The sequence below is a fragment of the Phyllostomus hastatus genome, unplaced genomic scaffold (genome assembly GCF_019186645.2).
Source record: "Phyllostomus hastatus isolate PE091 unplaced genomic scaffold, TTU_PhHast_1.1 phas_contig_40, whole genome shotgun sequence".
Taxonomy (NCBI): Eukaryota; Metazoa; Chordata; class Mammalia; order Chiroptera; family Phyllostomidae; genus Phyllostomus; species Phyllostomus hastatus.
The window spans coordinates 86332382-86355633 of NW_025333872.1; the positions used below are offsets into that span (position 1 = coordinate 86332382).

The 23252-nt window shown below is 43.0% G+C and overlaps 1 protein-coding gene across 2 annotated transcripts in view; it reads left to right on the plus strand.

Annotated features, from left to right (window-relative positions):
• The window catches only part of SAMD5 (sterile alpha motif domain containing 5), a 48314-nt gene extending 26546 nt beyond the window's left edge, over positions 1 to 21768 (plus strand). Inside the window, exons 2-3 of one of the 2 annotated variants that reach the window (XM_045844040.1) lie at positions 17262 to 17354; positions 21692 to 21768. In XM_045844040.1, the coding sequence (XP_045699996.1) occupies positions 17262 to 17324 (63 nt within the window). In that variant the 3' untranslated portion in view covers positions 17325 to 17354; positions 21692 to 21768. Of the gene's footprint in view, positions 1 to 17261 lie in introns of both variants that reach the window. The other variant, XM_045844039.1, reaches the window with a different exon arrangement.
• Positions 21769 to 23252: the final 1484 nt, after the last annotated feature.

A 23252-nucleotide genomic window follows, 5' to 3' on the forward strand; every position in this document is an offset into this window, starting at 1 on the left:
AAGACCCTCTCTTTTCAAAGGTAGTAGAAAAGGTATATTTAAGCTTGTAAAGATACCCAAAGGAGGCTAACACCCGTGAGGCGCCAGGATACGGTGAATAGACATTTATAATGCATATCATTTATAAGAAGACTGCCTGTGGTGGCACAACCTCTTCGTAAGAAAACTGTCGGTTTTGCAGGGCTGGAACCTCAATTGTGGGCATCAGGCAAATTAGTCAGAGTCAATGTATAGAGTCTTTGATTGTAGTAGGGTGATTGCACAGCATGCTCAGCCGTGTGGTGTAAACAGTACGTGCTGTATCTACACACATACACTCGTGTGAACTCCGGTAATTACGGAGCACGTCTAAGAGGCAGTTATTAAATCATTCACCATTAAACATACGCGGAAAGTTATTCCTCAGAATGGCTTGGGGGCTCGTCCTGCATTTACTTCTCAGAGACACACAAGTAAGGAAGTTGTCTTTGTTCCCTTTGGTAAATTTATAGTAAGGAGATTGAACGCGGATGTTGCAGAGTCTGTTGTAGTCAGAATTATGGTACATCCACCAGTGATTCGGGAAGAGATGCACTGTTCAATAGTCTTTGTGGGTGGTATATTCGATTTGATTTTTTCATTTTTTTTTGCCTATTATGGTTTACTTTAGAAATGTAACATCCTGAGTGAATAAGAAACCATCCACAATTTTGCTCCAGAATCCACTCCCCAAAGTTGGCAGTGCAAAATGCGCTTACTTTACTGCTCTGGACCGACCAAGTGTTTTCAAAGGTAATTCGGAATAGCTGAAATTCTTTGGCAACAAAATACTTCTGAATAGTAGTACAAAATTTATGGATTTCAATTAGACTTTGTGGGGTACCATAATTCCAGTTTTATATTCCATGCAGTTCAGTGTTTTGGATTTTTTAATGGGGCCAGTGCAGTAATAATAAAAGTGATTCAAAATGCACCCAGTAATTACAGAGATTTGCTGTTGCCTCTGCGTTAAAAATGATGATGATTTACACTCAGTGAAATTGCGATCTGTGGCTCTATTTAGGGTATTCTTGCTATTAAGCTGCTTATTAGTTATGGTCAGTGGTTTAAAGCTTAAAAGCTACATTAGAGGGCTGTAAGATAATTTATTCTTTAATAGATAATAGTAAATTTGAAACAGACATTAGGTTAATTATAATCTTGTACATTAAAGGATCTGTATTAGCCTTTGTCTCTTCTTAGGTCTTTGGAAATTCATTTCAGATAAATGGGAAAATGGGTGATCAGGTTAGACAGCCTGGGTTATAAATAGTTAACATCTTCTCCGAATATTCAGGAAAATAATTTCACTTCTCATTGTGAGTCCTTCTCCACGTTAAACAAATGCTAGTTTTCATTTTAAATTCATCTTTGTTCCAGGCTGCCATTGCTTAAATCAAGCTGAAAAGATTTGGGAGTGGGGGCAATGGGGGACAGGGATGATAAGTCCACTTTAAATTGGCATTGCAGGAAGAGGTTCATCATTATCCCTGTTATTCATAATCACATATGTATGTGTAAATTTACATATATATATGTGTGTGTGTATATATGTGTGTGTGTATTTTAGGATTTACATGCTTCTCATTGTAATTTTATGTAAGACACAAATCCAGAGTAAATATCAGATGTGCAAGAATATGAATTTCTTCTAACAGTAACTAAATTTGATATTCAAATTCCTATGTTAATGTTCTTGTGTAGTGCTTGGATGTTATACTAAATCAAAAAGGTCAAAGATAAAGAAATTCTGCCTAAACCTGTTCAATCAAATCAAATGAGAAAATACGTGTCTATTATTCGGGATAATATATTATTAAGCTATGTTGTAATAAGAAAATAACACCCTTCCAACACACACCCCAATCTCAACACCTCAACATAGCAAAAACTTATTTCTGCAAAGTCCAGCGGATGTCGGCGGAGTCTTTCCTCCACCCAGTGATTAGGGGACCCAGGCTCCCTCCAGCCACGGGCCTGTTTCCGCAGGGAGGAGGGAACTGAAGGCCGGCTCAGGATGTTTTTATGAGTGTGCCCTGCAAATGACTTCTGTTATTTCTACGTACATCCCATTGACCAGAGAGCTTCATCCAATCTCCCCAGCCTGTGCATAGGGCAGCCTAAGAACGACGGTCTCCGTTGGTGCCGAGGGAAAGGACGTAGGAGGATATTAGGTGAGCAGAGTGCTTCCTCCGCTGCAGGGTGCATGCTTCTGAACTCTCTGCATGCGATCATGTGACTTTATAAATGGAAAGAGGCCGTGGACGCGTGGCATCTTTTAAACAATTCGATGCTCTCCCCACCCTCCCCCCCCAACCCCATGTACTAAGATTCAGAAAGAAAATCATATGGTTGGACCCAAATTCCTCTCACTTGTGACCTGGCACCTCCCGGTTTTTATCCTAGACCCTCCGCCCCTTTCCCTCCTTCAGAGAGGTTGGCGGCCCAGTGCAGGCGCGACGCCACCACCCGGCGGGGTGAATGCTGCAGTGTGTTCTGTCGGTCTGTCCTACCGTGGGTCCTGCCTTTCCCTCAGTGACCCTCGTCTTCTCTCCCTCTGTGAGATGGCCTTTCTTTTTTCATTCGGGTAATGTCATCCATTCTGAAGGTTGGAAAGAATCGTTATTTAGCTGTTTAACAGTAAAACATTTCAGCTGATACCTCTGGTTACCCATTGTATTAGTTTTCTGTTGCCGCATGACAAATGACCATGAACGTAATGGCAAAAAATAACACCCATTTATTATCCCATCGTTCTGTAGGTCAGTATTCTGGGAAAGCTGGCCTGGGTTTTCTGCTCAGGATCGTAGGAGGCCAGAATCAAGGTATCAGTCAGCCTGGTTTCAGATTTGGAGGATTTAGGGGGAGAATCTGCTTCTAAGCTCATTTAGGCTTTGGGGGAATCCACCTCCTGAGAGCTGTAGATCCAGGGTCCCTGTTTCTTTGTTGGCTGGTAGCCAGGGGCCAGCGCCTGCATCTAGGAGCTAACCAAGTCCCTTCTCATGCAGCGCCTCCCTCTCTGACCAGCAGCGGTGGGTCAAGTCCTTCTCATGTTCCCCGTCTCTCTGACTTTCTGCCTGCTAGCCAGAGAAACACTATGCTTTTAAAGGACCAGGTCTAGATTAGGCCCACCCAGAATCTGCTTTGTGTCATGTAATTTAACCTAATCACGACAGTGACATCTCATCGTATGTTATCAACAGGTTCCAACCACACTGAGAAGAGAAGGGGTTGGACAAGGCAGGTCATTGGGGTCATTCTTAGAATTCTGCGTCCTGTATGTTTCTACCCAGGGTAGGTTAGAAAGGAAGTTTTCGTTTAATGGAACCTGTATTTTTGCCCAAATACACATTTGAAAAGAAACATTTCTTTGTGCATGAGAATTAGATGCAGATACAGGAAGAGAGGTTAGGAGAGAGGATGAATTTTCTTTCAAAGGCTTCACGATGTACACAAAATATGTAAAAATCAACCCTTGGTTGTTCTCCCATGAAAATTAAGGCATTGTGTGATAGATTGTATTAATGGACTCCAAATTGCTCTTCTTCATTGCCCCTCCCTGTGGGATTCTATATCCTCGCCTTTTGAACTAAGAATAGGCAGATGGCATGCTTTGGTCCATGAAAGGTGACTAGAGCGATGCAGATCTCTTCCAGGCAAAAAATTTACAAAAGTGTGCATCATTCACAAATTTAACATTTTCCCTGAAACCACAATGACTGGCAATGTTCCTGATAGAGACTATTTTGTCACCTTTGGTCCTGGAGTAAAGAAAATGGCACAGAACTATGGTAGACCCAGGTTAGATCTGCAGCACAAGACAAAAAAAAATAAAACCTGCCCTGGCTGGTGTGGCTCAGTGGATTGAGTGCCGGCCTGCGAGCCAAAGGGTTGACAGTTCGATTCCCAGTCAGGGCACATGCCTGGGTTGCGGGTCAGGTCCCCAGTAGGGGGTGAGTGAGAGACAACCACACATTGGTGTCTCTCTAAAAACATAAATCAATAAATAAAATCTTAAAAAAATAATAAAATCTTTGTTATGAGGCAGCAAAATTGTGGGGTTATTAGTTACTGCAGCCTACCTGGCGTATCCTGACTGATACACCTGCCTGGTACTCCTGTGTGCCATTTCAAGTAATCTTGGCCTTAATCTGTTCCAGCCTCTGCTGAGTGAGCAGTTCTACAGAGGCTTCAATTAGCAGCCTGACCTCTCATTGACGTAAGCCCCTGCCTCTCGCTTTGTGTCCAGGTAGTCCTCTGATTTGGTCATGCAGTCCAGTGGGCGCTGACTGGGCGCTCGCAGATGTGTAAACAGGAAGCGGGGGAAGACTGACACCCATGAGGCAAACCTCGACACATGGGTAATAGATGCTGAGGGATGAATGTTTCCCTCTTTCTTCCCTTCCACGCACGGTCCCGAGATGCATTTGTTAAGGGCCTTTGGAAAGTCCCGCAGAACTGAACAACACATCACCACGTGGCCAACTCCATAAACATTCTCGTGTTGGTTTTCCCTCCTTTATTTTACTTTCCTGGCCCTTACTTCTGCCCTCTGGGATCACCTTTCCAAATAAACCGCCTGCACATAAATCTTTGTTTCAGGCTCTGTTTGTTGGGGGAATGTGACTTGTCACTAGTTAGACCCTCATTTAATTGGTCCAATCGAGGTATTAGCCACCACCAGAGTGAATTATGTACGTCATTCGGCTGCATAAAGAATTATACTGTGCAGTTTTAGAAACTTGCAAGCATAAACACTTTGCCACTCAGCCCGGAAGTTATTGTTAGATTTGCTGATCCAAGAAGAATAAGACCTTCCTCCTCCCACACACACAGATTAATCTGTCGTTAGTTTCGGTCCATCCTGATGCCCAAACACACAGCTGCTGGTTGGGAGGAGTTAGTGTTTTCAAGATTTAGTGATTGGTTGGACAGCGCGTTGTTAAGCAAGTGTTTGTATGTTACAGTGCAGCTGAGGTTGTGGTAGATCTGTGTGTTGAGCTTCGACTCGGAGTTGCCATCCCCTGACCGTGTCCTGTGGGACATTTGTCTGGCAGCGTAGGAAATAAATGCCTTGTTTAGGGATTGAACTGGGAAAGTTTCCATAGCATCTTAGCTCTGTTTTCTCTCTGCCTCCTCATCAGTCTACTCTCTAGTATTCCTAAAATCACAGCATGGTAGAACTGGAGGGTATCTTAAAATCCCCAACCAAACTCCTTATTTCATAGGTCAGAAAACAAATCCATAGACATTAAGGAACGTGATCCACTTTGGGGCCGGGGCAGGGAAGAAATTGAAGGGGATGTAATCTTGGCTGTTAAGAAGATATTTTTCTTTTTTGACATAATTAAATTCTTGATTGGGATGCTCTGAAATGAACCATGAAATTCTAAGCACTTACCATGCAAGTGTGATTTTTAACTAAGGCTACCCCCTCCCCTAAACTGAATGTTAAGGTGGCAGATGCATAACTAATCTTAGCTGAATCTATATTAAGAAATCAGCAAGGTGTCTTTATTTAACTTGCATAATCTGTGAATATAATGTAGCGCTAAATAGCATGACTTTGCACATTATGTTCCCAAAATAAAAACAACTCCTTCTTTAAAGCGATAGTAAAATGCAATAATGCGAAAGGTTATTTTACATTCGTTCTCAAGGGAAATGAGAAGAACAGAAGGAGAGAACTGAATAACTCGGTTCCAAGTGTGATTTCAACAGATGTATATGTTTATTTAAAATTCTCTTTTATCCGAGGGACAAAAGCCAGCTCTTAGGATTGTGTTCTGTGCCATACAGGGGACACTCCTGTCAACAGAAGGGGGAGGGTGTAAAATCCCTTATTACTTCTGGTTTTGCATTTTCTGGAAACCGTCCAACCCATCAAACTTCTGTGTTTTTCGTGGGGAGGGTTCCAGGGGCCTGTGTGAGTTCCGGCCCTTCCTGTTATCCCTGGAGCCCGACGTGGGCCCTGCAGAAACTACACGGGATTATCTGCTTCCCCGTTTGCTGTCTTTGCTGCAGTGTGTCAGATTTCCAAGGCGAAAACAATGGAAAATTGTAAGGCCCGACTGTGGAAGATTGCGTGGAAAGGAAAGCCAGCTACTCTGATTTAAGACAGAAAAAATGTTGGCCTTTAGCTTCTTGAACTACTGCTCTGACCAATGCAAGAGTGTAGCGTCTGGATTCTGGGGTCTGACTCTCACTTGGTAAACCAATTTTTATTTTAATGTATTCGAATTTCTTCAAGAATGCGATTTCAGCTTCTGTTGATTCTCGTCCTCTGGAAAAGTGACTCCTAATCCGAGGAACACAGACCCTTGAAAAATGAATACAAGAATTCTGGAAACTATTTGGGTGTCAGCCATTGTTTCTGGATATCTAATATGTCTTGTCTAAGTTTATTTGAAGGCATTCTTAAATTCTTGGTCACTTTTAAAGCAGTCATTTTTCTCAGGCAAAGGGCAGTAAGAAAGTAAGAAAAATGTGTAGTGGAGTTACTCCTTCTTTAATATGTGTGTATGTACACACACACGTACTGTGCGTGTGTGGACAGTCTGTGTTTCAGACAATTACAGAGGTCTTCATGCTTGGACAAGCCGAGAACTACAGCTGTGGTAGTTATGTTCTATAGGACATGCTTCACAAAGCTAAGTGAAAGTTTTCAAAGTTAATGGTTAGGCAGTGCTCAATGCATACACATTACTCGTGATTTATTCTAATAACATTTGTGGATGATTAACTTAATGCTGCTGCACATTTGTTATGTTTCATTCTGAAGATGTGACTGAGTATCTCTGCCTCTTTAGTGGTGGGTTTATGTCACTCAGTGATTGAACGTGGAAATAGAATTCCATGCCTTTTTTGGAGTAGGTGCTAGAAAAAACATCCAGACACGTATATATGCACTGTGCCTGATACTGTTCTCAACAGTTTTACAAATATTAGATGGTTTAATCCTTAGAACAACCCTGTAAGACGTAGGCACTATTGTTCCAGTTTTTTTTGTTTTGTTTTGTTTTGATGGGAAATGGAAGCAATTGGGTTAAGAAATGTGCTCAAGGCTAGCCGTCCAGGAAGTAGGAAACCTAGGGGTTCATTCTAGTCTGAGCCTCTGCAATGCATGACCCTGGGGACTTCTATCCTGGCCGGAAGGGATTTGGTGACCACTATCACTACCCAAAGGATAGGCTGGTTTAAATTGAGGTAGAGTATACACTATGTACCCTCCACTCCCCTCCTCTAACTCTTAACTTCACATACACACACACACACGCGCGCGCGCGCACACACACGCACACACACACACACATGCAGAGCTACCCTGGGCTTACTCTGGACACAGACATTAGGCTACCTTGGACTGTAACTGCAGTGCCCTTTGATCTGGGCTTTGCTCCTAAACCTTCTGGAACTGTCACTTCATAACAGCAAGTGTGTGTGGTAAAGGCCTCCAGTATGTGATGGAACTCTGTCCTATTTACCTACTTTGCTTCTGTAGGTCACCCACCTACATGTCCTCAGAATTCATATGGACAAGGCCAGCATCTTGAGGATTATTCAGATGACTTCATAGGTACTGTGCCTTTAAAGAAATTATCTCGTGGTCCTTGAAACCCAGAATGATGGTATCAGAATATGTCACTTTCATGAGACATTTGAAAGTGTCCCACCTTCCCCTGCCAAAACCAGAGAAGAGCTGGAATGATAGAAACCAACACAGATGCTCAGATAGTTCGTCACTCTGGCTGCCAATAAACATGCTAATGAGCTTTCCAAGGGACTGCTGAAGAGGACTGTGGCCATTGTCTTGCTCCCCTGCCCATTCCAATTTGGCAAGTGAGGCCAAAGCCCAGTGGAGGCCATGCTTCAGTGCTCAGGGAGCTGGGACTGGACACTAGGAGACCAAAGGTGATATTGATGCGACAGGCTAGCTGTTCTTAGAATTGCCCAAGTCACTTCAAAAGCTGTGCTATTGTCAAGGCGGGCAAGTAGAGTCCCTGAGAGAAGCATTTTCCTGCCCAGGTCAACTGTCTTTTGCAAACCTGCTTACCAGACTGGTGAGGAAAATCAGCTCACCTCCTGGCGGAAGGCCTGAGTCTTCCTAGCTACACGGGGCAAAGCCAGGTGGGGGCCAGGAAGGTGAATCCCCAGCAATTGTTAGGAAGGAGCTCTCTTTTTGAAGGGTGTACTTACACTGCAGACTGACGAGTTGGCCCGGGATTGCTGGTGCTGATTGTGTGACTTCTACTTTGACTCTCTGGAAGTGGGATAGAGCAGGGGTTCTCACAGTGTGGTCCTCAGAGGGGGTCTTCAAGATCCTTATAGGACATCTGTGAGGTAGTAATTGTTTCACAGCCATACTCTGACACTATTTGTTCTTCTCACCATGTGGACATTTGCACTGGGAGCACAGGAGCAGCAGTGGGTGAAAGTGCCGGTGCGTTAGTGCCCATTAAGGCAGTGGCACCAAACTGGATCAGTGCCTGCTGTATTCTTTGCCTTCACACATGCCAGAAAGAGCTGTTTTCCTTAAAATATCTTTGACCAAGCAGTAGAAATTAGTGCTTATTAAAGTTCAACCTTTGAGTACATTTTTAAAAATATTTTGTCCAATAAAATGGAACCATTTACAACATAAAGACTTCTGTTGCAAATGGAAGTGTGTATGAATCTTGTCTCCTTGCAGACCGGTTAGGCTATTGTTTGAGTTACCAGCTGAACTAGCAGCTTCATTCATAGAACTTCACTTTCTCTTGAAAGAACAATGGAAGAAAAAGCCATGGTTAGTTAGACTTGGGCATGTGGCAGATAATTTCCCCATCAAGTAGACCTAATATTTCAAGGAGAACAATTGACAATAGTTACTGTTAAAAATTTGAATATCCCAGAAAAGTTACATTTATGAAAAATGTGTGTGTACCATAATGAGCTGGACAGTTAATAAGACTTGAAGGCTTTTTTGATGAAATGGGTGGTGATAATAACAAATGTTCCTTTTTTGATATTGTATAATGATGTGTGTTAACATTCGGAAGATCTGCACAACTCAGCAGCCTGATATGATCCAAATGACCAATGCATGATATTACCAAATCACATATGGGAAGAGATCCGTTAAGAATAGGAGATGGACTGATGATTTTTACATAGCAGACTGTGTAAAAAGTTCACTGGTGAGGTTTGACCTTTCACATTGCAACTGACTTTTAAGAAACAATCTGTTGTCAAGTTTTGGCATGGTATCAAAAAGTATATCTACAATTACCTCCCTTAAAAAACTATTAAAATACTTTCTTCTTCCGAGTGTTACATCTATGTGAGGCCATATTTTCTTCCTATATTTCAACTGAAACATATTGCTGTAGATCAAAGGTGGAAGATGTGAAAATCCAGTTGTCTATCAAGTAAACAGATATGCAAAAATGTGAAACAATGCCATGTTTCTTGTTCATTTTTGGGGAGAGGAATATATTTATGTTTCATACAAATATGCTATTTATGTTAACATGTAAGGCAGTTACTATTCTGCATTTTCAGATGAAGTAAATATTTTAAACATTTCTTAGTTGTAATTTCAAACCATATAAACAAAAGCTCTTTGGAATCTTCAATGATTTAAAAAATGCAAATAGTCCCTGGAGTCAAAAGTTCGAGGACTGCTAATATAGAACAGTGCGGTATTTGCTGGATGGGGCTTTCTGAACTGTCAGAGGAGTCCAAAAAGTTGTCCAGGCTGGGAACGGTGAATGTAATTATATATCTTTAAATAACTCAATACAAATTGTTTAAATATTTTCTTCTTTAAAATGAAACCCTCCTGGAGCTCAAATATGCTTGTGTTGCATATTAAACTCTTTCTCATTCTTAACTGATATTAAAACAGGGAAATACTGGCAATTATATTCAATTCTAGTTTATTGGAAATAAAAATAATGTGCTATTAGTAGAGAAATGCTTGCAAGTAGCCACTGAGACCTTCTCTCATCTTGCAATTTAAAATGAATCATAAATATTTAAGTAAATAAATAGATCAGTGGACATTAAGCAAAAGAAAAATAATTGTTTCAAATCCTGATTTTCTATTTTTGATGCTGTAGTAAATAGTTAAATATCAGTCTGCATTTTAATATGCATGGAGTCCATGTATAGCACAGTGTATAGTTTTTAATGTATTTAATTAATTTAAATTGTTTGCATCATTTATTTAAAAGGTAGTAGTCAAATTTTTCCTTACATGTTATGAATTACATCTAACATAATACTATATCTAAATAGGCATTATGCACAACATTTAATGTTCTCAATAAAAACAAAATACCCTTGCTTAAAACCACATGAGTGTATGCTGTGAAAAACAATGAAGGAGTCAAAAATATTCCTGAGAGAATTTGAGGAATGATGTATTTATGTGTAAGGGTTCTGTATTAGTTTCTGAGGGTGGCTGTAACAGAGTACAATAAAACGAGTGGCTTGGGACAACAGAAATTCATTCTCTCACAATTCAGGAGTCCAGAAATACGAAATCAGGTTTGGGCGAGGCCACGCCCCTTCTAGAGGCTCTCACTTCAGGTGGCTCCTGGCATTATTGGGCTTGCGGATGCATCACTCCGTTGTCCACCTGTCTTCACACACCCACCTTTTCTATGTGCGTCTGCCTGGGTCCTTTCCTCTTCTTATAAGAACATCAGTGATTGGATTTAGGGCTGATTTATCCCCAGAGCCTGAACCACCTGCAAAGACCATGTTTCCAAAGTCACATTCTGAGGTTCCAGGTAGATGTGATTTGGGGGGAAACACTATTCAACTACAAATGTTCCCAATCAAAAATGACTAGGGGTGCAGGCATATTTTTACCAGGTTGGACTTTGCTGTTGGACATAACCCCTCTGCCACTGATCAGCACTCTGACCCTGCCAGGTGATCCGCACTTGAAAGCTTCACATTTCCCATCTGTAAAACTGGGTCCAGGACAGCCATCACGTTAGCTTGTGAGAAGTTCGGGGATGATACATAATTATATAATGGTCTCCGCACAGCGTCTGACACAGAGGATGGTCACTCAACAAATAGTAGTAGTTGTTATTCTTACCAGGTTAGGCAGGTAATGATGATCACAACATGCACTGTAAATGTACTGTTGATGGCAAGTTTATTGCTCACCATCATAATAAGAGATAAGCGTTAATGGTGATTTTAAAGACCACTAGTACTTAATAATGGGTGATTTTACTGTGAGCAGGTGGAAGAGAGAGAGAGAGAGAGAGAGACAGGGAAGGACAGAGCGATGAGAACCCTTGAGTGAGTGGCCAGTAAGCCTGGCTAGAGAGAGATATTGCTAGAGACTAAATGACTGTGCCCTCCCAAAGTTCACCTGTTGAAACCTACTCTTCAGTGTGATGGTATTAGGAGGTGGGGCCTTTGGGAGGTGACCGGGTCCTGAGGGTGGAGCCCTCAGGAATGGGATCAGTGCCCTTAGGAAAGAGGCCCCAGGGAGCTTCCTTCTGCCATTTGAAGAGTCATCCAGGAGGTGGTTTCCATGAACCAGGAAGAGGGCCCTCCTCAGACACTGAGTCTGTGGCCACCTTGATCTTAGACGTCCCAGCCTCCAGAACTGTAAGGAATATGTTTCTGTTGTTTGTTGTCCACCCAGCCTGTGCTATTTGACGAGAGCACCCCAGACAGACACAGAGAGTCATAACAGGACTCGTTCCTCAAAAGACTGACCAAATACATTTTAAGGAACGGCATTGGAGGACAGAACCCTGGTGTTCAGCATGCTCTAGCATTTATCATGACCTCTGTTCTGGATTGGTGTTGTGTATTCACAGGCCTGTGTCTTGATATCTGTTTGGGGTGGTATTTGGAGACCTTGGAGCATAATATGGAGAAACTTGAAAAGCCTGTATCACCATAACTCCATGTGGTCCAGTCCAGCTGAATCCGCGCTCCTGCAGCTGTCAAACGGACTTCCTTTGGGGGCTGTTTCAGACTCCATCCACCAGCCCCAGACTGCACCTCTCACCTCCCCCTCTGTCTTCAGATAGCGTTGGTTTATAATGACTGAGAACCAGAAGTCCCTTGTCACGAGCTCCCACCCTCACTCTTCTTCGCCTCAAAATGTGTTGGCATCTTCATCTACCTGCTCTCCTTTGCCTCTTTTTCCATGAGGAATTACCCCTCTCCCTTCTAAGACTAATCCCACCTGTGGGATCTACTCTCGGCCAAAGTCCATAATTATCCCTTTATTTTCTTGCATTTAGTCTGTCCCCATAGAATCCTTTCACTTCGTCCATAAATGTGCCCACACTCCCTCTTTTGTCTTGAAGGCGCTGGCCCCTCCAGCTAACATTTTGTCTCTTTAACTGTACTTTAGATTTCAGGAAAGAATAGTGACTTAGCCCCAGCTTCATGTTGTGACAAGCTGTTAATTATTATAAAATTGTTGAAAGAACAATCTAGAAATCCCAACAGATAAGTCCTGGTAATTTCTTCCTGGTAGAGATAAGACATGGCTGTACCTCGAGGCAGGCAGGTGGTTCTGGCTTGCAGACCATAACCCCTGTGTGGGAATTTAGCACATTCAGAGTATTCGGTGATGAGTACAACACAATGATTTTAAGAAATTGGGATTTACATAGTTATTCAGTTGGAAAAAATTATAAAATTGGTTAATACCCTGAGGATTGCATAAACAAAAGCGCTTTTATCTTTTAACCCCTGAATTCATTTCTGTGAGTTTTCTGAATAATAAGCAGGTGGGATAATTTCCAGCCTCTTTAGTCTACTTTGCATTTGCTGAAAACCTGCAGATAAGACCCGAGTGAAGATTGGAACCGTGTGGGTCACGAGGAGGCAGTGAGAAGCAGTGCTGTCTATTAAGACCCGCTTGGTTTGTTCAGGAGCCAGGCAGTACATCAGTGTTTTGCAAGGACACATGGTGGATGATGGCAGGGTGGTGGTCCACAATATGTATGCAGCATTTGGGTATTTGTGTTCAAAGCAAAAAATATATGCACGTGTGCAGAATATTCTGGAGGAGTTTGAACAGTCTTCTCTTCTGTAGTGTCCCTAAGCCATGGCGGATCACTCCGTTGGTTTGAGGGTCCTCCCCATACGCCAGGGTTGCAGGTTCCATCCCCGGTCAGGGCACGTACAAGAATCAACCAAGGAATAATGCATCAATAAATGGAACAGCAAATCAACGTTCTCTCTCTCCCTTCCTCCCTCTCTCTTATTTTCTCTCTAAAACCAATCAATCAGTCAATCTAAAGAAATCTACCCTGTAAGTCTCCTCCAGCAGAGACAGCTCTCTGTTTAACACAGGGCGGCCTCCAGCGTGGCGTCTGGGCGGCAGCCTGGGCCTCCACAGCACAGCCGGTGAGACAAGACCCCTGAGGCCTTCAAAGACAGCGAGTTGGCCATTCAGATACATCTGGGTTTCGTGAACACACGCACAGATTGGTAACTTTTTCTCCCTTGTAGAGGCAAAGGAATTTATACTCCTATCTGATGTGCTGGACTAAAATTTCCTGGTAGGAACTTAGTTGGCTGAGAAATGATGTGTGAGAATTACAGTGTGGGAGATTCAATCAACCGGCAGCAGTAGTAGTGTGTGACGTTATAGATAATATTCCCGCAGGAGATAAAAGAAGAGTAAAACGTGTTCCTGCCCTCGGAGAAGTCCACAGTTAAAATGAGGCGGTGTGGCAGCCCCCCCATCTCTCTGAGCAGACCCCCAGCCTCCCTTGGCCCCGTGGTGCTGGGCACTGTGATGTGGCTGAATGCTGGTAAACTGAGCTTGAGAAAGTCGTGCAGTGAAAATGTCCTGTGTCCTGTCGCCAAGGGCCCCAAGGTTCAGCTCTGTGTCCCTTTCGCCATCCAAGGAGGAGAGGGGGCAACATTTGCACTGTCATTCCTAACTCACGTTTTAACGTGAGTTATAAACGAATTGCATGGACTCTCAATGTACAGTAACCAGTTTTATTATTATTTTTTCCCCCAGCAACCAAGTGTGGGAAATGCATGTCTATTGGGTCTATAACTGTATTGGAGCTAATACGTCATTAGCATAGTATCACAATAGAGAAGTAACTTCTAAGTGGGTTAGCCTGCCTATGGTTCCGATTGCCTTTGATTAGGGGTTATCACAAGTAAAAGGAGTAACAGACTTGAAATCAATTAAAAATCAAAATAATAAATGGAGAAAAAATGTAATCTCACAAATCATAATTTTTAGCCATGGGATTATAGTTTCTTTATTCACCAAAGAATGTTTCCTGCCCTTCCATGCTTCTCAGATCAGGACAGTTGCCAAAGACCTTGAAATGGGAGGCTCCCCCACACCTTTCCCATCCCCCGTCATAGCCTAGAACAAATTGGGGAGTTACACAGTTCAGCCCAAGGATTAGGTGTGTGCGGCCCTAACACATGAACTCTGTGATTGACAAGTGGTCTCTAAGACAGGTAAGGGGAGACAGGCCAACCTGAGAATAAACCTCTCAGTAATGGTTCCTAGGAACGGGCAGATCACATACACACTGCTGGCATTCATGTTTTACAAACTCTGTTTATTAAAATAGCGAAACTTCAGGAGCGCTAATGGAACCCAAAATATAACTTGCTATTGATTGTCCCAGAGGTTGGCTTGCATGAGAAAGGACCAGATGTGAGGCCGTTCCTTTCACGATTTTTAGGTCAGCCCAGTACTACACCCAGAGACGACGACACACACGTATAGACGGATTACTGTTCTCGGTGGCGTGCAGAAGGAGCTTTTCTCTGGGAGGAGGGTGGCAGGTGGTTTAGGGGAGGGCGCAACGTGACTGTGCGCGTGGGGGGGCAGCTGTGTGCAGCGAGCCCGGACTGGCCCTGCCTGTTGGCCCAGAAGAATTCTTTCCAGCAGCTAGCCCCTTCACCTTGGTCAGAATGTTAAAAATCTGCCCCCTCCTACTGCACTGGGGTAGAAGCAGGCTCCGGCGGGAGCGGGAGCGGGAGTGGGGTTGTCCCGCGCCTGTCAGCCTCCGGAGCCTGGCGGAGCCCCCGTACCTGGGGAAGGTTCTGGCGTTTCCCGTGGTTGTGAAGCAACGTGTGCTCGCTCGGCTAATTACTGCGCTCCGCGCTGCTCTCACATCTTGGAACTCTCCATGACCCGACTGCCGAAATCCTGTTTGTCTGCCTCCCACCCGCTCCCCCAAAGAATGAAACGCAGCAACTTGCAAGGCTGGGCTTGTTTAATGAATGCGGTTTGTTTTCTGTTCAGCCAAAGACACGAGAGGTTTCGGGGGCTGTGAGCTGGATGCTGGATTGGAATGACCCTATAATCCTCATCTTTAGAAAAGTTCAGTATGGGGCGGGGGCGGGGGGTGTCTGCCCTTGCTAGATGATAACCTTTCTGAAATCATTGTCTTTATTTTCATGGTTCTACAATAAAATGACCTTTCACGGGGGGGCAAGGCCCTCTTCCTGGCTGCAGGCAGAGCTAGATCTAGCAGGGCGACATCTGAGAAGCTTTTGTTTGAATAAAAACGTCCTCGTCCTCACGATGTGGCCTCCCTGCTTGGCGGCCCCATCCTGTCCCTTAGTATCTGCTGATGCTGTAACCCGAGGCTCTTTCTGGGTTTTCTGATAGAAATGGCGAGTTATCTGGCACTACGGGGGAACTAGATTTTAGTGTAATGTCTTTTCATTTATTCACGTAGTAAAGCGCTAAAAACCAAACAGTGTTGCCTTCCTCATGTTAAGGTGAACTTCTCACTCCCCACGAAAGAAAGATTGCATATCACGTTTTCAAAGTTTGTAACAGAAGGTGATTTTAATAGAGATATTGGCTTGATGGGTTTCTTTGAGTGACTATTTGAATATATCGATGATAAGTTGTTATTACTTAGAATTGCACACATACACACACAAAGGTCTGAAAATAGCTAGCTTCTCTGGAGAAAGAAATTTTCTGAGCATGGACAGTAATACTTTCTTTCCATACAAATGCAACTGCTGGAAGTAGTTACCCAAGCTAATTAGCGATGACATGTTAGTTAACATACTGCCATCAGCAGGTGGCTCTCTGAGCAGGGGTGCACATGGCATGTGCTCCAACAAATTGTCGCACCCTAGAGAAGTGTGTATGATTGTTTTTCAGGAGAGTCTGTTTAATGAGTCCTGTAATGGGAATTATTTTTTGTAAGGCATAAAAGTGGGGGCAGGCAGTGAGAGATACAGACTAGAAAAACAAGACAAAAGAAAGCAAAAATAGATTCCCCCTTTTGTAAAAACTTTTCCAATTAAAAGCAAAAACAAAACAAGTAAACAGCCGAATCCCCCTTGTCATCTCAGACACCTTGAGGAAGACGGGTGTCCTCTCTCCCCCGCACTGTCCTGTCTTCCTCTCCTTTGTCCGTTGCAGATCTGTCGAGGGAGTCTCGGCGCACGGCAAGGCCGTGACAGATGGGCAGGGAACTGTAATCTGTTGCTGCCTTTCAACTTCGTAAGACTCCTTGTGACAATGAAGGGGTTAAAACTGTCGACCCCTCTCAGAGCCTGGAGATCCTTGGTGTAAGGTCAACCCCAGACACTGGCACAGATGACCATACAACTGCATGTGAATTCTGCTCACTTTACTGCTTTGTGAGAAGTCCTCGTAACCTCTTTCTAGCTCTTGTACCACCATGCTTTTTAAATGTGAGTGTGTGTGTGAAAAAGTTACTGCCTCTGCATGCACAGGATTAGGATGGAAAGGGACTGTGAATCGGTGTTATTTTGGAAGGTGCATTTTGAAGGAGCACTTGGAGGTGCGAGTTTACTGGATGCGCACCCTCTGAGCATGGATATGGAGCGTTTAGAAGGCTCCCCAGTGTGCTGACTGCTACTCTGTTAGAACAGATGCTGAAGGATAGTGTTGAGTGATGTGGTTGAGGAAGGCAAACTGTTACGTGATGCACAGTTAATTTTGTGTTACTATCTTGTCTTATAAGAAACATCAGAGGAAAAAGGAAAGAAACCTCTTTAAAACAAAACTTCAGAAGAGTAGGCTTAAGAAGAATAAAGTATACTTGTGTTTATTAATTTCAAAGACAAAATTAATAGATCAAAAAGCAGAACTTAAAGCTGGTTCTCAAAAGTCCAGGCGATATGCAGAAAGAGACAACTCTGACTTAAAATACGAGGAGCAGGAACCCGTGCTGAACTAGGGGGAGAATGGGTCAAGGAGAACCTCAGTAACCCCCCTATGTTCAAATCCACAGGTCCCCCTGGCTGGCATCCTAGCGTACTTAATGAATTGGCCGAAGTCATCACAGAACCGCTAGATATCATTTTTGAGAACCCGTGGAGGACTGGTGAGGTGCCTGAAGACTGGAAAAGGGCATATTTAGGACCTTCTTTCAAAAAGGGAAATGGATGGTGATGCTGGAAATACTCATCAACTTAACCTTTTGCTTGGAAAAATTCTGGAATAATCAGTCTGCTGGGTAACTAACTTATGAGAGCTAGAAACGAGGCAGTGACATTACACGTTAACAAGTACTGGGTTCATTTTTAAAGGATACACCATTGTGAGATACAGTCTTAGGCATATTTTGGGATTCTTCCCTCTATTCTATGAGTTCTTGAGGAAAATAAATGAGGTTAGCTAAGGTTTGGGGGTTTAATGAATTTTAAGTATAATATCAGACAAACAGCCGGTTTCTGGCATTAGCTAGTAATTACATTATTTTTAAATTAACCTTTAACTTGATAAGAGTAGCTTTAATTTTGTTTTTCAACCTGTTTTTTTTTCACTTTATATGGGACTGTGTTTTCATAGGTTGAGATAGTTTATATAATTTTATATTGAATAGTTTGGTGAGGGAATTCTTATTTTAAGGTACTTTATATAGTCATTTCATATATAGATCCATTTATAAAGCTAGCACATTAAGGAACATGACCAAAGGAAGCCATTTTTTTTCGAGCTTTTCTTTTTAAATTGGTTCTGGCTGAAGTTTGGTGTTAGGACCAATCAGACTGCCTTGTGCTGATACACACTGCGAAGGCGTCAGCTCTGGCTCTTGGGGCCGGTTCTCCTCACCACGGGCATTGCCAGGCTGGTGCAGAGCCTCACCCCACCTCGCTCTTGGCATCTGGCTTCAGGTCCGTGGGGGCAGGGAGGTGGGCAGTGGCAGTGAGCTTTCAGGTGGCCGCAGCTGACCTGAGAGATACAAACACTTTTCTTAAACATTGTTACACATTGCCTCTGTAGTGACTCATGGTAAGCCGTAACATCTAAGCCGGTCATGACCTTGAACCTGTACACCCCATAGATGTAACAATAATTAAGAAAAGAGTCTGTTTGTATCTCTCAGGTCACTCGCCGTCTCTGCCGGGTTAAGAACCCCATCTAACCACATCAAAAAGGAGAGCAGAATGAGGTGGAAGGAGGAACTTAAGATGACTGTGGAGTTTTTCTGATTCCTATTGTTCTTGCCTTTGGCTACTGGCAGTTTTATTTTCTGCTGGGAAAAAGCAACCGTGTGGATGGGACTAAAAATTGAGTTACAAGGAGATTATCAGAAGAGATACGAGATAGGCAACAAGCTCCGGAGTCAGGCAGCTTCTGAGAGTAGCTATCTGAGCGGTGTCGTATCGCAGAATCTTTCCTGTGCTGCGAAGTGCGTGAGAGATGGAAGTTTGCCGCAGTGCCGTGAAGCCCGAGAGCTGGGAACACCCAAAAGGAAAGACATCTATATGCATTTCTTCCTGGTGCTTGCTGGTCCCTGGGGAGGGGGAGGCAGGTCAGGTCTCCAAGGGCAATTTGATTACAACGCTGCCTTAAAAATCCAAAATGTATAGGGTTCAGCTACTTCTAGAGATTAATTTAGATACTAGATAAACTCAGTCTCATTCCTAATGTAAATGCAAGGAAATTAAGCTCTAAAAGCATGTACATGTTGTCCTTTAAATATACATAGCTTGCAGTTTTGTAAGGATTATCCTCCAATTAAACTTTAACTTTTCTGGTGATCTAGAGTCTTTAAAATTAGCCAGCCATATTTTTTTTCAGGAGTGGGGGAGGGTCTGTATAGATTACAGATATAATTTGTTATGATAATAAATGAGTTCCTGTTAGAGACCTCATTTCCAGGTGCGGCTTCTGTGGCAGATGTATTTCACAGATGTACACGTACATGCCTTTGCCGAACTGTTGCTAGCAGCGACCCCGCTTCTGAAAAATCTATTACTGTCACTGTGGGCATTAGGATGCAGTCTAATGCAATCAGGATGAAGTAAGAGCTAGACTATAAGAGAAAAGCATAGTCTTGCCGTGAATTGTATCTTGGCGATAATTACTCTTAAAAAGAGTAATTTTTTCAGTGTCTTTTCTTTTATCAAGCATTCATGATATTCTTAATTTTTTAATGTAAAGGAAGTAGTCCAAGGACAAATACATTATCAAAACTAGAGGATTATCTTGATATGTTTTTCCTAGAACATCAGAGAGATTGATTACAAATGTTTACTTCCTAATATTGAAGAATTTGGAGGGTTATAGCAAAATTTGCTTCAAATTCATTTTAAAAGAATGTTTGTGGGAGTGAGAAAAAAGATTTTATTTCCAGAAAATATTTCTTGGCATAGGGAATGCATAGCCACCAAAGAACTTTCTTTACATCCACATAGAATAGTTTCTGTTCTTTATCCACACACTCAAGCAGTTTCTAACACCTTGGTGTTGCAAAGTCAACAACAAAACAATAAGAATTGAATTTTTAATTTGGAGTTTGACAGATCTTAGGTCAAAGTAATACCTCCTACCATTCTTAAGAGGCTTAGGAGTTCTGTATCCTACACCCACACAGTTCTTGGCCCAGTGCATGCACATAGTAGGTGCTCAGTGTCTCTCTCTCTTTCCTTCTTGACTGTCAGTTACCATCTTTACTTTTTCCAAAGATTACCTGAAAATTGACAAGAAAACTCAAGCATAAACTGCCACGTTCTTATGCTGCCTTAAGCCCCCTGAATAAGGCCCCCCCTCCTTGCTTTCTTTGAGGAAGGAGAAGAGGAAAAGTTACAGTGGCTGCTCACGGTGGCCATTGAGTGCATGTGTACTGACTGAGCGCAAGCGTGGGCGAATTTGTGAGGCCAGCACTTGCCCAGTCTGGGAATCGTCACACAGGCACGTGTGAAAATGCTTCTCTAATTGTCCTCTTTTATAAAGGCTTTAGATTCATAAGTTTGATGTGCAAATTAGTGAGTGGCATATGTGCATTTTCCTGTGGTTTGTGTGACTTGACTTCCAAACGAGGAATGCAAAGGGGCCTTCCCCCAAAGCTGCTTCTGGGGTCAAGTCAGCCAGGGTACGAAGCAGGTGCCTGTGAACCAGCAAACCGTTGTCTGCGAGGGGAAACCAGGTGTGCCCGGGACTGGGGGCACCTGCTGGAAAACCGAGACTGTCCTCAGGAGTGTTGTAAACAGGTCCCTTGCCTGGGTGTTGAGGAATAACAGAAGGACAAGTTAAAGAAAATCAAATTTTTGGACAGACTATTTGGTTTCTATAACTTCGTACATATAGTATTTAATTAGGTGTCCAAATACTGTGTTCTGGCAGGTGGAAAAACTCTGAATTTCAGAGTCATAAGGAATAAAGAGTGGAATATAATTCCAGACACATAAACAAGAAATGATCTCGAGCCCGACCTTAAATTACACGTTCTCCATTCAGACCAAGAGCCAACCAACAGGGAATTCTTAGAAGAGATTAGCTGACAGTGTGCGTTTAGAATAAAGCCATAATAGATGCTGTATTAAATTACGCAAAATTGATTGTACAGAGCAAAGCAAATCAGCTAGGCTTTCTCTCTGTCTTAGAATTTCTAATTTTGCTCTTAAAACAGCCTCAAGGATCATCAATTAGATATTCTTACATCAGATGTTTTACATGATTCAGATTCTTTGATTAGAAATTCCTATTCAACTTTATATTATTAATCTTCAAGGAGAAAAAAAAATCAAGTTAAGTTTCTACTCCATGATCACTATTTTAGATATTTCCTTAAAAGACAAAAAAAAAAAGAAAAAAGAAAAAGAAAAAGTAGTTTAGAAAAATGAACATAACCATTTTTACTTATCAAAATAGATGTTTTCTTTTAAGTAGTTTAAATTCTTGAAAATGAACTTTAAATTTTTTATGATTGGTGTAAGAGAACTTTTAGAGGAAAATGGGAGGTCAAATTTCACAGTAAGAGCTGGGTGCTATCTTTTAGACAATTTGACCGACATTTCTCCCACTGGAACCAAAAAAAGTCAACTTTTACATATTATCTAAGACGGCAAATGTCTTTTCTAGATGTACTCTGTAGCATGCCCTCTGCCAGACAAGTTCGCCCTTACTCTTCCAAAAGTGACATGCTGTGCCGTGGGCATTGAGGGCAGGGTGGTGTAATGACCGGGGCAAATGTTAGGGCTTCTGTGGTTCACTGCAGTTTCTCCCCGTTCCCTAAGCGTGACAGTGTTCTGAGGTGCTGTTTGGGTTAGGGCAGCATTATTCACTGAACATTCCCGCCCATGCGGAAATGCGTGCGTGGCCCCAAATGATCAGTGCATGCACATCCAAGTTGGCACACACAGAGTGTTCTAAGAGTAAGCTGCAGGCTTGGTTTTGTAAATGTAACTAATGGACACATTCTTGCCCTTTCAGTTGTTGTTTTAGAAAGAGCTTGTATGAGGAGGCAGAATGAAACAGCATTGTGAACGGTGGACTCGATGCCCGTGCAGCCTGTGATTTGCAAATGTGTTTGTTCTTCAATAAACGTTGTGACTTTCACAGTGGTTCCGCCTTGGCTTCTTTTGTGACCATTTACGTTTTGATGCATGGAATAGAGTGTGTGCGTTGTTTAAACTGACAATATATGAATGTTTACCGTACTATAGCATTATGGTTAGCATGGGAAATCAGACTTCTAACTCAAAAGAAAGGAAAAAACAAGGCTTCCCACCTTGCACACACAGTTCCAATAAAGCATTATGATGTATACTTAGATGCTTTTATGGGATCATTACATATGTGTATGTTGTGGCTTTCTCCCTGTTCCAACTGAAATATCCCTGAGGGTGAGCGCATGCGATTCTGTGCTAGCGATGTTGGCCCACCACAGAGGGAGGCGGGGAGGTGGGATGTGTTCGGTGGTTGGCAGGGTATGCGGAGTTTCCCTGCAGTGGTGCCCACCGCCCTCGAATCTCCGTCACCGGAAGATTGTTGTGATTCAGCTACAGAGAAGTGGCATCGCAGGGGTTGTTAGGTCAAGGGTCTGCTGGGTTCAGTCCCAGCCTTACCACTTTCCGATTAGGACCTTCAGTAAATGGAATGATTGTTGCAGATGCTTAGCAAAGTAATGAGCACGTGGTAAGCTGCCCCCAAATACTGAAGTTCTGTTGTAGTGTTTTGGGTTATGTACAAATGGCATTGGGGTTTGTTTTGGGGACTGAATGGCTGTTTTTATTCCCACTGCATACACGAGGAAAGTAAATTTAAAGCAGGGAGATAGAGAGTAAATATGAGAAAGAAGTATGTAAAAACTTGAATTTCAGAAATGAAAAAGAACCTTAGGATAAGCTAATCCGCTTCGGAAACCATGTCGTTACAACACCGAGTTGCCAGGAGTTGGTGACGTGCTCATGATGACCTGGGATTGTGGCAGACAATGGAGATTTCCCACGACCTCTGACCTTCTGTCTGACGTCAGATCCTAGGAAGCACACCTGAAGGCATCTGTGGCATCTCCAAAAACACCCTTCTTTCTACCCTGGTGTTAACTTCGACTTTGATCAGTGTTCTTCGGGCTGTAGCAGCAGAACATGTGTGTCCACAAATGGAAGCTCCCAGCAGCCCCTGGGCTCTGCAGGCGCTGACAACCTGACCTTTCAGCTCTAGGACCTTAGGCTCCAAGTCTTCCTTGACCTACAAAATATGGGCAGAGGACCTGAAGAGACACATCTCCCCAAAAAATCACACAGACAGTCAATAGACATGCAAAAAGATGTTCAACATCACTGACCGCTGAGGAAACGTGGTACCACCGCACACGGGTCAGAATGGCTGTCCTCAGAAAGACAAGTAAGTGCTGGTGGGGATGTGGAGAAAAGGGAACCTCACACGCTGCTGGTGGGAGCGTGAACTGGTGCAGCTACTATTGGAGAGCAGTATGGAGGGAGATTCTACTGTACCACCCAACAGCCCCACTTCTGGGTATTTATCTGAA